This window comes from Acomys minous, assembly GCF_964271855.1.
Source record: "Acomys minous genome assembly, chromosome: 19".
Classification (NCBI taxonomy): Eukaryota; Metazoa; Chordata; class Mammalia; order Rodentia; family Muridae; genus Acomys; species Acomys minous.
Genome location: NC_140499.1, coordinates 33,138,731 through 33,154,963, shown reverse-complemented (window position 1 = coordinate 33,154,963; position 16,233 = coordinate 33,138,731). Strand labels below are relative to the sequence as shown.

Here is a 16,233-nt window from a genome sequence, read left to right as displayed (position 1 = left end):
TGTGTAGGAGTTGAGCGTGTGGGTGGATTAACACTGCTTGTTACGACCTTAGGTTTTGACACCCGTTTTCTCACCATGTCCGCTGAATATTTCTCTCCACAGACATTCCAGTTGGAAACGATCAGCTCTTGGAAATACTGAACAAACTGATAAAATACATCCAAATCAAGGTACAGAATACTATTGGGTTTTATTTATAGCATGCTGAGCAGAAGTTCTAGGGTTACTAAAAAAGGCTAGCAGTATAGTATATTATTAGTATAGCATTAGTATAATATAAAAAACAGGAAAAATATAGCATAGCATATATACTTAATAGTGTATTCATTATTTTATAATACTAAAAGTGTTAGTAACAAACCTGGTGGTTTTTATAGCACCTGGCCTGACTTCACTTCTATCGAGTCACCTTAGAGGCTTTTATTTTAGTTGGAATTACAGTGTTCTTGGAATGCAATAAACTTTTTGTTACTAAGCATAAACATTTATTTTCAGTTTGTTCGTGGCAGCACCTTCAAAGAAATCCCCATGACTGTCTACAGTAAGTATAAGAACAGTTTTGGCGACAAGTAGAGATGATATGCAAATACTTCTCCTTGTGTATCCAAAGACTGCTGATAATCTGGTATTTAGAATTCCAAATCGGCTGAAACTCCTTGCCCTTCAAACAGGGCTGGCGATCTGGCAGAAGCCTCATAGGCTCACTCACATCCTCCGAGACTATTGAACCACTTCTTTCTAATTGGAAACAAAGTGGCTCACTATTGGAGAGTAAAAACAAGCACTAGAGTGAGGGAAAATAAGTGAAAAGGACATCCAAGAGGACGGATTACTAGAAGACACTCCCAAGCTATCTGGGAATGTTGATGAGTGGGCACAAGGACAGAGCGTAGCAGAGGGTTGTCACTCACCCTGCCTTGGGCCTGAGCTGTGCATGGGAAGATGTGGAGGATAGCCCTAATTCTTAGGAGATGCTGGTTCAAAATCGACCACATTCAAAAACCGGGCAAGGGAACTGCAAGTCTGCTAAGTTATGGTTTTAACCTCCTACAGTACCAGATTATCAAGATCAAAGCCCAACTGCTTAGCAATCTCAATGCACATTTCACTCTCATCGTAAATGCTTCTGTCAATCATCATTAGCTTCTACGTTATGGGCGTTCTTTCCTACTTCTCCTTGCCCCTCCCCCGCCCCCCCCCCGACTTCTTTCCCTGTAGCTTTTAAGCTGAAGTTCTTCTCATTTTGTTTTGCCTCTACCATAAAACGGTCAAATAGGCTAAAGCACTACTTTACTTGTCTTATTCTGACTAGAAAAGTGTTCTTCCTTGTATCATGAACATTCACTTATCTACTTGTGGACATTTTCCTTAAAAATTAATGCTAGACATAAAAAGGAGAAAAGCCAATGTCTGGAGCAAAACAAAATGTCTACTTCCCCACTTGCTATGACCGCTGTAATCCCAGGCCCAGGCCCCTAGAGCTGCCTTAGAGATTCCACTGGAACCGTGATGATTTAGCATTCACTAAATTCCAGCCACGGAAAAACAGATCTTACAATAAATGAAAGTGTCCTCACCACCTTAATTCATCAGATATGTGACATCATCTTTCTCTCCCATGACATGCGTCTCTACAAAAATATTTATCTCTCCCACTTCCTGTACATCAGTTCTACTATTAGTTGTACATGGCAACACAGTATTTTGATTATAATGAACCAAAATACTATTATAGTATTATCTGAATTATGTTTGCAAAATTATGCAAATGTAGCAACTCATCAGCCCACTTGAGAGACCTTAAGTAGCTCTGGGGTTTAAATCGCTGGCTGTTTCAAATAGAAGTGTGGACCAATTAAGCAAAAATTCATTTCCAGAACCATTTGTCAACTTGTCTCAAATATTTCTTCTGAGTTTTTTTTTGTGCTTATTTTTTTGTCCCCCCCTCACACCCCCCAAAAAACACACACACATTTTAATTTTTTATTGAAGAGCACACTTTGTTATAAGTTGTCAGATACAAATTATTTTACATAGAAAATAAAAGTTGGGAAATCTTGAGAGCTGTCCAAATGACTTAAGCCTTCAGAGAAGCAAAAGTGCCGATCAAGATCGGAAAGTTTGAATTCCTCAGCATGTGAAACCTTCAAAGTGATTCATTATGGCACTTGCACAATCGCAACAGGGTTCCTGTGTGCTCCAGGTGAAGGGTCCTCTGTGACAGAACTGTTTGTGGGATCAAGAATTGAAAACACAGATCTGATACATTTTAGAGCTTCATAATTTGAATTTTCAAGAGATGACCTATGGTTGAGAAGTAGTTCCCATAAAGGCCCCCACACACCAATTCAAAAGGTCGACACACCTAACATGTAAGAGCAGAAGCTGAGAAGGGCAGAAACCCACACTGCACCACTGACTGTGTCACACTTGTGCTGTGACTGAAATTGACACTACTGGGACCATCTCTTAAGGCTTCTACTTAGGAATGAGGAGACTTGTAGATCTGAGGACCTGCTCATACAGTAAACAAACAAACAAACAAACAAACAACCAAACAAAACCACTGCACAACTAAAAGCCATGATAACCTCACCTAACATGGAAACAACTTAAAATTATTATAACAAAGCTGAATATTAAATGTTGACCAGATCATGTTTGTTGCAGAAAGCTCATGACTTCCTGGCTGAAATTTAATCTTATCTAGAATTATTTTATATATATATATTTTTTTTTTCTTTTCTATACCAAATGCATGGGAGTATTCCAAGGGTCTTTTTTCTTCCCATATCCTTCTTTTAATTGAGAAATAATCTGACAATGCAATTTAAGATGTTGTGCGTTATGTGAAATTAATCATGTTTATTTGTCTTCTGCTGCTGCACAGCCAGTATTCTCAAGAAGCACAAAGGGAAGTCAGAGTGGTAGACTTCTAGGTAGGGTGCAGCATTTAGTTAGCGGCCCCTGCCCCACCCCTGCTCCCAGGACACAGTCAGGTCGCTGGCCTGCAGGATTCAGCAGCTGGACACACGAGAAGACACTAGCGTGCTGCGACTATTTCCTGTGACTGCCCGAACTAGGCACCACATCTGATAAGTTAACACCCTACAGCGACTAAAAAGGACAACTTCATTGGAGTTGTTTCTAGTTAAACTTCGTTCATGCTCCACTTTCTATATTTTCAGCAACTAAAATTATAACCAAACTCGTGGAACCAAAAATTAAAGTCATTCAAGGCAGTCTTCAGCCTATTATCAAAACTGAAGGTAAAAACCAACAATCTCCATTGGTACCTTTCATTCTGGAAAAACGCCATGTAATCAACTCATCTCTGCAAATATACTACATTCTTCTTGAAACTAACATGCTAAATGTTCCTTTACAAAGGGCATGCTTGGGTAATTGCAGACTGTTGGGTGCAGTATTTTTTAAAGCAAAGTAGATGGTGCATCCCTAGTATTTTCAGTACATTTGCTTGTATTTATTTTAGTTTAAATGAGGTTGGGTCAACACTAGTACCCAGATAATCACTTGACAAATTAATCTTGGACATTTTTGCTGTAAGTTCCTTCAGAAAATACACTCTTTCTGCAGCTTTATTTTCAACCTCACCATATCACTCACACATTCTCTTTTATGCCATTGAAAGAAAATTGTTTGAAAAAATATAGAGGCATTTTTCCAGTAAGCAATCTAAAAAGGTATAGAAGGTGTTCACTAATTAAAGCTTCAAAAGTTACAAACAGACATGATATACTTTAAAACTTAGATCGCCAAAACAGAAAAGGAAATAGTGCCGTTTAGTAGGTCAGACCCTGGATCTACATTTCAACTCTGAACATATATTATATATAAACATATTAAATATATACCTCTCCTATTAGAAAGAACACTGTTTTTTCTATACTGTGTTAGCTGATGTCAACGTCTTGGATATTACCTTGATTTCATGCATTTTTACTATCTCTAAGATCAAACTGAAGCAATAGTGTCCATTTTAATGCTTGTTGCAGTGATAATTTGCCACAAAGAATATGCTCGCTGTCATCTTTCTTCCATGAGAAAGACACAGTCTTTCAAAAGAGGAACAGATTACGCCTTTAATTGAATCTTGGGAACACTGTTGTTCTAATTATGCTTGGATTTGGGTTTGTTTAGGTTTGTGTTCCATTCTCTGGCATGACAACTCAAAAATACATGTGTCTCTTTCCTTTGCACGAGCCTGACTTAAATGCATTGAAAACACAAAATTGATTCTGTGCCTGGTTGGCCATGGATGTTCCCTCATTCTTGACTCCACGGTTGAGTTAACCTTTAACATCTGTGCTTAGCTTTTTTAAAAGGAAATTTTCTATTATTTGATCGCTTTTTATTTGTTAATGAAGAAAGGTTGGGGTTTTAAGAAGAAATTAAACTTAAGGTATTTTGCTGATAATATATTGATCATGTGAAACCAAGTGATTTTAGGCAAAAACATTGGATTTTTTTGAAACCATAGTCAATAAAATTTGCTATAACTGAAGCACAGCTTCCAAAACTAAAGCCATTCACATATGCCGTGTTCCCATTTTCAAAGGCTTTTCTCCTTCCTCCCTTCTTTATTCAATTCATGTAACCTCCTAGTCTTTGTCATCAGGGCTCTGTATGTTACTCTTCAGTTGGAATCATCCTTGAGCACAAGCCTACATGGGTTATTCCTCACAGTGATCTGGAGGGAGATGAGATCATCTCATCCTTAAATATTCCTCAGTGTGGGGCTGGAAAGTGTTACTTCTAGCTAGCATAACAGAAGAAAGAGATACCCATCCTGGCAAACATCCACAGTTTCCATTCCCTTCTCAGGGTCTGAACTTTGTGAATTCATTAATGCTTTTTGAGTTGTTACTAAATGCATCAGAGTCCAAGATATAATTTTACAATATTTTTGTCAAAAAAGAGAATAAACCAAAACTCAGAATTAAGAATAAGTCAGCTAAAATGTAACCCTGATAGATGTTTTCAAAGCTACTTTATATATGTATATATATATATATATATATATATATATATATATATATATATACACATATGACATATTCTTTCTTCTGTAATAGTTAATAATAAAAGGTACTTCCAGAATTTCAACTTGACTTTTCTAAAGAAAAAAAATGCCTTACACATAGCGCTAACCCATTTCCTTATCTTGAGCCATTGGGCACACTTCCTTTTGAGGGTTACACATCTGAAAAGCTAACCCTACCCTTTATGTTAATCACTCCTACTGGGCTCACATATAAAATATCATGGCTTGAAAGACTTATGGGTTGAAAGAACAGTTTTCTGTCTTACATTATTTATTACTTAGTTCTGGGTAATGGTGTGCTTTGATGATTTCTCAACAAACAAATTAATCCTCTCAAAGATAATTATAACTCCACTCAGCTATTGAAAAGTACAAGTTAAATGTACTGAACTGAATAATTCTCACTCCTCCTTAAATTCTTCCTGATCAACTAATGTAGCAGTAAGCTTTCTAACATTCCAATTGATTTTCTCTGGGAATAAAATCATTTTGCAAGTCAAATGCAACCACTGTGCACTGAAGGGCTGAGTACTGTTAGTGAGTTCATGGTGCTGGTGACACCCTTCTCTTAGTCAAGGTGAGTACTCAAGTCAGTTTCCCTCTAATGCCTAAAGTGCAGCATCTTCAAGGTAAGTATAAGAGATTTCTTTGTGTGCAGACCTATGCTCCTGGACAAAAATGTGAGGTCATGAGGGATACGAGGTATTAAATAAAATATTCCAGTAAAGATTGGCAGATGACGTCCTATGGCCAAGTGTGATTTGAACGAGTTGCCGCTCAAGCACCTGCAGTCAGGACGTGTTGTTTGATTCCCAGAGAAAGCCACACAAATACTCTGTGTGATCATACCTTACACCCACTAACCAGGGATGATGGACGGTGTGCACAGTGTGCACAGCTTGCTCGTGCATCATTGTAAATGCTAAGGCAGGGGGGTGGAGCTGCAGCGTAACGGACTGGATCATTTGTTTTCCCAAATATCACCTAACCTATGAACAACAGGAAATGTTTAAAACTGGTTTCATAAAATCAAAACACTGAAGTCTGAATACCAAAAAAAAAAAAAAAAAAAAAACGTGGAAATAAATTTCTTGTTTGGGCAAATGTAAGGGGCTATTTTAATGGACTAATCTGTCTCCTAAAATAACGTCTCAGGACCTGCAATGACAAAGATCCAAATTGAAGGTGAACCTGACTTCAGACTGATTAAAGAAGGTGAAATGGTGACAGAAGTGATCCATGGAGGTAACAGCTTGTGCCTTTTCTATTGCCCAGGGAGCATCCCTGTGACATTTTAAAATAGTGCTAATTTAGAAGTATGAAATGGCCGATTTTCTCTTGACTTGCATTTTACACACGTTTGAGAGATTATGTTTATGAGGTATGAGTGCTTGCTAGCTAGTCAGGAATGTAGTGTAGCTTGTTTTTAAATGTGTTCGACCGTAATTTAAGGATCAAGCTCCTGCATTACTTTCTATGAATATGCAAAAATGGTAATCATGAGGTGTAATTACTACAATAATGTCAACACAAAAAAAATACAGAAGTGGGTTGAGGTTTTTTTGTGTAAGACTCTGGCGGGTGAGATGGTCAGTAGGGAAAGACACCTTCTTCCAAGCCCAATAGGCAGGGGTAGATCCATGGGTCCCACATAGTAAAAGATCAAGTTGTCTTCTTACCTCTCTAGGCACACCATAGCTTACATACACATACACACTTACTCACACTCTCACAACACACATACATACATTCACACACATACACACACAGACACCGATACTCACACACATGTACGCATATACACATACACTTAAATACATATACACACACATGTACATACACTTACACATGCACACATACATACACTCACATACACGTACCTATAACACTCACCAACACTCACACACATTTACACATACATACACTCACACACACATGCACACATTCACACACACACACACACACACATGTACCCCTCCCCCCACACACACCCAAGTAACATAAAATTGCAGTAAACCTTTTAGAGACAGCACTGGCAAGCCAGCACTAGGTATTATTGGAAGATCTCCTTTACCATGCCAGCTCAGCTTGCCAGCTAATCCTCCTGCTCACCTGATATGTAAAAATTATGCAGACTGGTCCGAATTTCTTCATAGTCAGTTCCAACAACAACTACAGTTGACTCTTAACCAAGAGTACTGTGAGAAACACGTCCGTGATCAAAATCTCTAGCTCTGGAAGTATAAACACCAAAAAAGAGGGTAAATCACACTTGGCATTCTTTCTCTGCCTTCAGAGCCAGTCATTAAAAAGTACACCAAAATCATTGATGGGGTTCCTGTTGAAATCACTGAAAAACAGACCCGGGAAGAACGAATCATTACAGGTAATTTTAAATTCCATGCCTGAGCTGTCCTCAGATTATAAACACAAGTTATACTAACCCTAAACTATGTGCATTACACAAACCTAGTCTTTGTCATGGGACTATTATGGTTACTCCATTTCTCATTTTGTTTTTTTTTTTTAAATAATATTCTAAATGTGCTGTCTATGTCTTACTCTAAGACCACTTCATAGGTATGACTGTAAACATGGACTTTTATTCATGTATTCTACATGCTTTTTTTCTCCTTTATTAATTTATTCTTGTTGCATCTCAATGGTTATCCCATCCCTTGTATCCTCCCATTCTTCCCTCCCTCCCATTTTCCCCTTATTCCCCTCCCCTATGACTGTTCCTGAGGAGGATTACCTCCCCCTGTATATGTTCATAGGGTATCAAGTCTCTTCTTGGTAACCTGCTGTCCTTCCTCTGAGTGCCACCAGGTCTCCCCCTCCAGGGGACATGGTCAAAGGTGAGGCACCAGAGTATGTGAGAAAGTAATATCCCACTCTCCACTCTACTGTGGAGAATGTTCTGACCATTGGCTAGATCTGGGTAGGGGTTTAAGGTTTACTGCCTTTATTGTCCTTGGCTGGTGCCTTAGTTTGAGCGGGACCCCTGAGCCCAAATCTGCCTATCATAATGTTCTACTTGTAGGCTTCTAGGACCCTCTGGATCCTTCTACTTTGCCATTCTCCCATGATCCTCTCATCTAGAGCCCCACTAGAATGTCTTCCCCTCTGTCTCAGTTTCCTGGTAATTGAAGGTTTTCATGGGGCATGCCCCTTGGGCTAATATGCAGATATAAGTGAGTATATACCATTTGAGTCTTTCTGCTTTTGGGTTAACTCATTATGATCATTTCTAGCTCAATCCATTTATCCACAAATTTCGGGAATTCCTTGTTTTTAATAGCTGAATAGTATTCCATAGTGTATATGTACCACAGTTTCTTTATCCATTCTTCTACTGAGGGACACTTAGGTTGTTTCCATGTTCTGGCTATTATGAATAAGGCTGCTATGAACATGGTTGAGCAAATTTTCTTGTTGTGTGCTGGAGCATCTTCTGGGTATATTCCAAGGAGTGGAATAGCTGGGTCTTGAGGAAGCCCTATTCCCATTTTTCTGAGATAGCACCAGATAGATTTCCAAAGTGGCTGTACTAGTTTGCATTCCCACCAGCAATGAAGGAGTGTTCCTCTCTCCCCACATCCTCGCCAGCATGTGGTGTCGCTTGAATTTTTGATCTTAGCCATTCTGATGGGTGTAAGATGGAATCTCAGAGTTGTTTTGATTTGCATTTCCCTGATGATTAAGGAGGTTGAGCATTTCTTTAAGTGTTTCTCAGCCATTTGATATTCCTCTGTTGAGAATTCTCTGTTTAGTTCCAAGCCCCATTTCTCAATTGGGTATTTGGTTTGGTGGTGTTTAATTCTTTATATATTTTGGATATTAGACCTTTGTCAGACGTAGGGTTGGTGAAGATCTTTTCCCAGTCTGTAGGCTGTCACTTTGTTCTCTTGACAGTGTCTCCTGCCTTACAGAAGCTTCTCAGCCTCATGAGGTCCCATTTATTAATTGTTGACATTAATGCCTGGGCTGTTGGTGTTCTGTTCAGGAAGTTGTCTCCTATGCCAATATGTTCCAGGCTCTTCCCCACGTTTTCTTCTAAGTGACTTAGTGTCTCTGGTTTTATGTTGAGGTCTTTAATCCACTTGGATTTGAGTTTTGTACAAGGTGACAAATATGGGTCCAGTTGCATTTTTTTTACACATAGACATCCTGCTTTTAGTTTACATTTTGTTACTGAGTTACTGACTGCTAAGAGAAACTTCCTTTGGGGTTCATTAATGTTAAAATCTGCCCCTCTACCTAGCAAAGTGTACATGAATCTGTCTGAAACAGCAAGCTTTCTATGAGACTCACATCTATGAATTAGCCTAAAACTCTAAACTCACTATTCTATATATTTTGTTTAAACAAGCCCACCACTAATAAAGTGTGGGCTTCGTGTTTTACAGTAAGCCTTTCTGGGACACAGCCCTGTCCATCACTGGTGTGGTGCCCATGGCCACAACTTACTCTAGAGAGCTGAGTGGATTTAGAATGGACCATGTGGCCCACACAGTCCAAAACCCTCTTTCCTTTAGGTCCTGAGATAAAGTACACCAGGATTTCCACGGGAGGTGTAGAAGCAGGAGAGACCTTGGAGAAATTCTTGCAAAAAGGTCAGTATGTCTAGAAAAGCAAGAGCGTGGTGTTGAGCCACCTGTCCCACATCTGAAGTCAGCTTGAAGGCCTAGAACACTCTGTTTATGCCACCTTGCTCCAGTGTTCATACTCCACACCAGCATAAGGGACATCCAAAAATAGGGTCAAGGTCAAAAGTGGTAGCTGCATGGATTCTTTGCTGGTCTACTGATAGCAGGTGGACAGGTTGGCTTTTCTAGTATGCTAACGGTAGCCAGTGTCCACATTGCTGACATGTTGATTCAGCACCCATGAAAACATTGTACCAGGCATCAACACCAAACAAAAACTCAGGAGGAGCTGAGAAGTGTCCGGAAGTCTTTACTGAGCTGGTGGCATATGTATTGTGTCAAATTCCTTTCTATTGTGTGACCCAATTTCTGCTGTGAACATGTATCCTCTCAGAGGTCTCCAAGGTCACAAAGTTCATTGAAGGTGGCGATGGTCACTTTTTTGAAGATGAGGATATTAAAAGACTGCTTCAGGGAGGTTAGTAAAACCCTGGCAACTAACCCCTTTAACAGGTGGTGGACGAGTGCTTCAGCTTTTTAAAGACTGCTTGGGTAGGCTGTTCCTTTGATTACATTAAAAAGACTGCACCATCGGCTATCTTCAACAAATTGACTGGTGTGTGTAAGTGGTCAGTCCACAGTGTAATTACTGGTTCAAGAGTCTTTAAAAAGTTTTATGCTGTAAAACTGGGGAGCAATGAATACTTTTTTGCCTTGACACAGGAAATTGAGCAGCTCTTTAGACTATGTGGCAGAGTAATGATTCGCTGGCTAGCAGATAAGTCTAAATTTGAAAAAGCTTTTTATGTTTCCAAAAATGTATTCACTGTCCCCATAACAAAAATGGGCATGTTTGGGGGTTTGTAGGTGCCTAGTTAAGCATTAAAAATTGCTTTTAGCAACTTGCATTTCCAAAACTACATTCTTGCAAGTGAATATGTGCTCCTGCTTACTGTTTGAGTGATAATTTATGCTCAGGATTACAAAGTCTTTAGCATATAAAATTAATCTTTGAAGTATGGAATGTTCTCTGTCTATGGCATTAAACTGACTTATTTTCAAAAGAAAAAAAAGGATTCAAAATATACAAACTCTCAGCGATAGTGATTCAAACAAATAGAAAATGTTTTAAAAAATCATTTGGATCATTGGCAGCTAAATAAATGCACTTTAGTTCAATTTACTATCAGCAAAACATCAGAGTACAAGTAAATAGAAGTCTACAATGAATACATTCTTATAGAATATTATGGATCAAGAAAGACAACTGAATCTGATTTTATCTAAAATCCAGTTCCCAGGGCTTTCTCCTCATAATTAAAAAAATTGTATAACTATGTCTCTATGTAATTATTTAAAAAAAATAACTCCTTAAGATCCTGTATATTTCTGGAGGTCTGGATTTGTGAAGTGATTTTTTTTATCTAACCAACAATGTATTTTTTAAAGCATGTATTCACATATGTCTTAAAAACTACAAGACTTCCTTTCTGACTGCAGGGGCCTACGGCATATCTTAAGCCATAATGAAACCAATGGTTCCTTGATAATGCAGTAAAAAGCTCACTAAGTAACTCTCTACCATAAAAACATATAAGATCTTAAAGGGAGAACGAACACATTGTGGAATTTAAATTGAATTCTTTGTTTTTCTTCTTAACCCTTGCCATAGTCAGCAGCTTTGTGGAATGGCAGTGCTTTTTAGAGGATTTATTAGAACCTGTCCCTGTTTATACTGTTTCATTTTTGTAGGCTTAAGCTATGGGTAAGTATGCCCCTTCCCTTTAACTAATAAGACTCTGAAAGTCTTCTTTGAAATGGCACTTAAATATTACGGAATTGATCTCCCCCCCTTCTAGCATATATGTACTATATTTCAAGAAAATGTCTTTTCTCTTTAATTAATGGAGTTATTTCTATTTCTGTCTTCTCAGTTTCCTTTACTTCTCTAGGATGTGAAGTGCCCCTGGCCTAAGGAATTGGTTTCAAGGGTGCCACTTTGGAAGGTTTAGCAAAATATCGCTAGGGATTTTTCTTTTCTTAAAAAGGAGGGTGTGGTCCTGGAGAGATGGCTCTGAGGTTAAGAACACTTACTGCTCTCTCTCAAACTACTAGGATTTGGCTCTCAGCACTCACATAGCAGCCTTCAACTGCCTGTGGCTCCAGTTGCAGGGCCTCTGACACCCTTTTCTGGTCTTTGCTAGACTTGCACACACTTGATGCATATAAACTCACACATGTGCACATACACATAAATAAAAAAATAAGTTGATCTTTTTAAAGATTTACAGTATGCAATGTAGTTAATAGGATCTGGGCCTTAACTAGACCGATTAGCTCTCTCTCTCTAGCTCTCTAAACAGCAAGCTTTCCCTGAGAAACAAATCTCACCTCAGGCATCTGTTTTTTTCTCCCCCATCCAACTAAGACTCACTTCCTGAAGCTCTTGTCATTTTAAGATATTTGAGAGCCAAGAAAGCAAACTCAGGTTCTCGATTTTATTATAATTTCCTTCTCACATGTTTTGAGCTTCATTGAACATTTCTCATTTGGATGCTGTCATAGCAAAATATTAATATTTGGCAAAAACCCCATTGTCAGGCACTATCAAGTTTACGTGAGGAAATCTGAAAGCAGTCATCCATTTGACTAGGGGAATCTATAAGATTCTTCTTGAACTTGATATCAATTTTACAATTAAATAGACTAAGCTCACTATAAACCACACCACTGACCAATATTTAAGGTTATATCCATCTTATTGTGGTGATACTTTATAAACCATTACTCTATTATCAGATAAACCTGTAGCTAAAGAAAGTGACTATTTGTTATGTTATGACTTAGAATTATTTTATTGAAGTACATTTCCCTCTTATTATTGAATATTGAAAAGGTTTCTATGGTTTGTGTTTAATTATTGCCTTATGGATGATTGACATGTTGGAAATGTGCTAAAACTGGAACAAAGATCATAAATCCATTAAGATGTAACTTATGCTATTATTTGCTTGCTATTGTACATCTTACACTATGCTTAGGTTTTTAATTTCACGAAATTGAAAAACACAATAAAAATTGGCTTTATTGTTTAGTGTTGATGATATATAGAAAACAAGTAAAGTTTTAGAGAAAAAAAATGAAGGCAATCAGAAAATGAAACCGCCACAGGAACCATTCAGTCTTTAATCCTAAATACCCTCAAAGTGAAGATAAAATGTTACCTTAGGCTTCTAAGATAGTGACATCACGAGCCATATTAAAAGGATTAGAGAATTAGTTTTCCAACTATAAAAATACAAATCACATGACCACTTGCAACTCTTAAGTATTAAAAAAAATTCTGATATGGAGAGATGGCTTAGTAGTTAAAAACACTGACTGCTCTTCCAGGCGACCTGTGTTTGAGTCTGAGCACCCACATGAAAGCTCACAACTGTCTGTAACTCGAGATCAATGGGCTAAGCTCTCTGCTGTGCTCTTCAGACACTAGACAAACACGAAGCACACAGACATATATGCAGGTAAAACACCTCTACACATAGAGAAGTTTTAAAGAAAAAGGTGAAAAGCTTTATTATTTATGGCTAGTTAATTTGTCAGTGATTTCATAGAATGGACAGTGGAGTCAGGGGGAGTGGACATTGGCACATTTCTAAATTGCTTATTAGTCTATACTGAGGATTTTACAGAGGCACACATAACACACACAATAACTGAAATGTGGGTATCTCTCTTTGAAAGTAGTGTCACATTTGACTAAAATGTCAGCAATATGAAAGCCACTTATTCCATATGGAAATGGCACAAGTTAAAGGGCTCCAAAGGACACAATAAAGCATTATATTTTGATGTACTTTCACTACAATGTGTGGGAAGTGGAAGTTTACAATTCTAAGGACCAGTAAGTTTACTACTCAAGCAACTACACATTGAAGCAATGGTTACTTATACTCCATACTTTTGTCCTTGGCAATGGCCTCCTGAATCTACCTGAATCCCAAAGCATTTCTAACTATACATCTTTAATTTTAGACACACCTGCAAAGAAGATACAAGCCAACAAAAGGGTTCAAGGTAGGTGTATCAACTACACTAATGCATGCTTGATATATTTTGCTATAAGTTAAAGAAGAGTACTTAATGCAGGTTATTGGACTTTGGCTTTGTACAGACACAAACTTTAGTGAGTTTTGATGCAAAGTTTGTAGTGATGTGTCAAGAAATAAGCTCTCTATGTGCTTTATTACTTGACTCTAAGTAGGACAAACCTTGAAAATGGCAAACTGACTTATATAAATGGTTAAGTGTACTGAAGCACCGAATTAAGTCAGAAAGAAATGTTGGGTCTGAAGAGATGGCTCAGCAGATAAGAACACTCCTGTTCTCGCAGAAGACATGGGTTTGGTTCCCGGCACCCATGTGATGGCTGACAACCATCTTAAGTCCAGTTCCTGGGATCTGGTACCCTCTTCTGGCCTCTGTGGGCATTGCACATACATAGTGCACAAACACACAGAGACAAACACTCAAATACATAAAAGATAAACAAACATCTTTTTTAAAAAAAAGAAATGCTTTCATATCAGAGCTGAGAACAGGCAGACTGAAATCCTTGTAAATATTACTTAGGTGTAAGGCATAAGTCAATTAGTAGTCAAATAAGTACGTACATAGCTTAATTATCTATTGTATATATCATAATCACAATACAATTTCCTCATTTATGCCTATTCTTATAATATCTTCTCTTAAATTAGTAAATATTTCAGTGTATTAAAAGAGCAAAGATTTTCTTCATAGGGCTTACACACCTGGAATTGAAAGTTTCTAATACTTGAGATAATTACACACTAATAATAAAAAGAACTCACAAGACTCATAAATACTGCGTATAAAAACCTGACCTTCTGCCAACCCAGTATATAGAATGTTGACATTAAGTAGTCAATTGCATATGTTCTTAATTAAAAGATTTATCAAGAATTTCTTATATGCATGCAAAACCACTTCAAATTCCTAGAGACTTAAAGTCATCAAACTTTATGTTTTCATACACCTTTGACTGAGGCATAAAGTCTTTCTCACCATAAAGTGGAGACTGTATTCAGACAACATGGTCTAAATGAATCCTATTACAAGGAACAGTGATTGCTATTGACAGACACATTTGTGCACAGGCCACCCATGGGATTTTGTCCTATTCACATCTAAGTACTCTCATTTCCTTCTACCCAGGATCTAGAAGACGATCAAGAGAAGGCCGTTCTCAGTGAAAACCCAAAGGCCAGACAACAGAGTTTATACAGTCCGAAATCAACAATCTGGTTTTAAGGGAAACAGTAACTGCCACATTGACTTCAGAATCTGAAATGCCAGCACACAGAAACCAATCTTCAAGCGAGTCTGAACACAGATTTAATTTCTTTTGTTTCTGAATGAGAAACATAGGAAAACAGTAGTTAGTCTCCTGTGGGGAAAGAACTGAAGGAAATGAAGGGCAATTCAGGGCTTTCATTATCTCAATGGGAAAAGATCTAATCAGCTTAGGAAGGCACCAAAGATCATCCTTGTGATGGGATCTGAAGATAGAGAGAGGCTCAATGTACTCTATGGAAAAACCCAAAGCATTCCTTTCCAGGAGAAGCTAAGCTGTCAAAGGGGCGTTCAGAACATAACCGACAAATGAAGCCACCAAGTTACAGCCAGTGTGTGCTATCTATTTCTTATGCAATGTGGGTTTCCTGCTAAATTTTGGTATTTTTTACACTTGATTTATATTCTCAAGATGATTGTCATATGCTTCTTGCAATACACATGTTTTCTCTCAAACATTGCAATAAATCCATTCTTCAGGCATAAAGAGAATTACTTCAGACCGGGTAATTCAGAAAACTCAAGGCTTAAGTTAAAAGTGAGTTTAGACTTTGGAATACGACTTCTTACCTTTTTTTTTTATTGTTAACAAGTACTCAATAAAGAAAACTGAATAAAATAATGTTGTTCAAAATTTTCAAACAATTATGTGAGTTTTTTAAAAAGATAATCAGAATTGCCAATGTGTCTAATATAAGCCTGGAACTGTGTTAAGCTGTTAAAATTGAGAAAGTTACTCTCCCCAAAGGGCAAAAAGCCAACCAGCCATTATTCATAATGTACCATGAGTTGCCATGAAAGAAACAGGTCATAGTACACACGATATCAATTAATTATTCTTGGGCTCGGTGTAGTGTGACTCACAGATGCCCTTCAACAAGACTTAATGTAGCCAGAGTGCTTACTGTATGTCACAGAGGAGGAACCAATGGGTTTGTGCAGAACGTTGGATTGGCTTTTTGCCTCAGATACTAATGAGTAGCACCTTCAGGTTGGACTGGCTGAAATAAACAAGTACAATCAGCAATGCAACAGGCACAGAGCCGGCAGTAGCGGGCTAAAATCAAACATTGTCCTATAGAGTGGTCACTGGAGACACAAAAACTGAGGTGGGTGGAGTGAAGACTCTAGACTGTATCCTAA

At 38.0% G+C, this 16,233-nt stretch overlaps 1 protein-coding gene across 4 annotated transcripts in view; it reads left to right on the top strand.

The window, feature by feature from the left end:
* The window catches only part of POSTN (periostin), a 33,447-nt gene extending 17,712 nt beyond the window's left edge, over positions 1 to 15,735 (top strand). Inside the window, exons 15-23 of one of the 4 annotated variants that reach the window (XM_084769027.1) lie at positions 103 to 170; positions 496 to 541; positions 3,189 to 3,269; positions 6,221 to 6,310; positions 7,362 to 7,451; positions 9,604 to 9,681; positions 10,109 to 10,192; positions 13,750 to 13,791; positions 14,953 to 15,735. In XM_084769027.1, the coding sequence (XP_084625153.1) occupies positions 103 to 170; positions 496 to 541; positions 3,189 to 3,269; positions 6,221 to 6,310; positions 7,362 to 7,451; positions 9,604 to 9,681; positions 10,109 to 10,192; positions 13,750 to 13,791; positions 14,953 to 14,990 (617 nt within the window). In that variant the 3' untranslated portion in view covers positions 14,991 to 15,735. The remainder of the gene's footprint in view (positions 1 to 102; positions 171 to 495; positions 542 to 3,188; positions 3,270 to 6,220; positions 6,311 to 7,361; positions 7,452 to 9,603; positions 9,682 to 10,108; positions 10,193 to 13,749; positions 13,792 to 14,952) is intronic. The other 3 variants (XM_084769028.1, XM_084769029.1, XM_084769030.1) reach the window with 3 other exon arrangements.
* Positions 15,736 to 16,233: the final 498 nt, after the last annotated feature.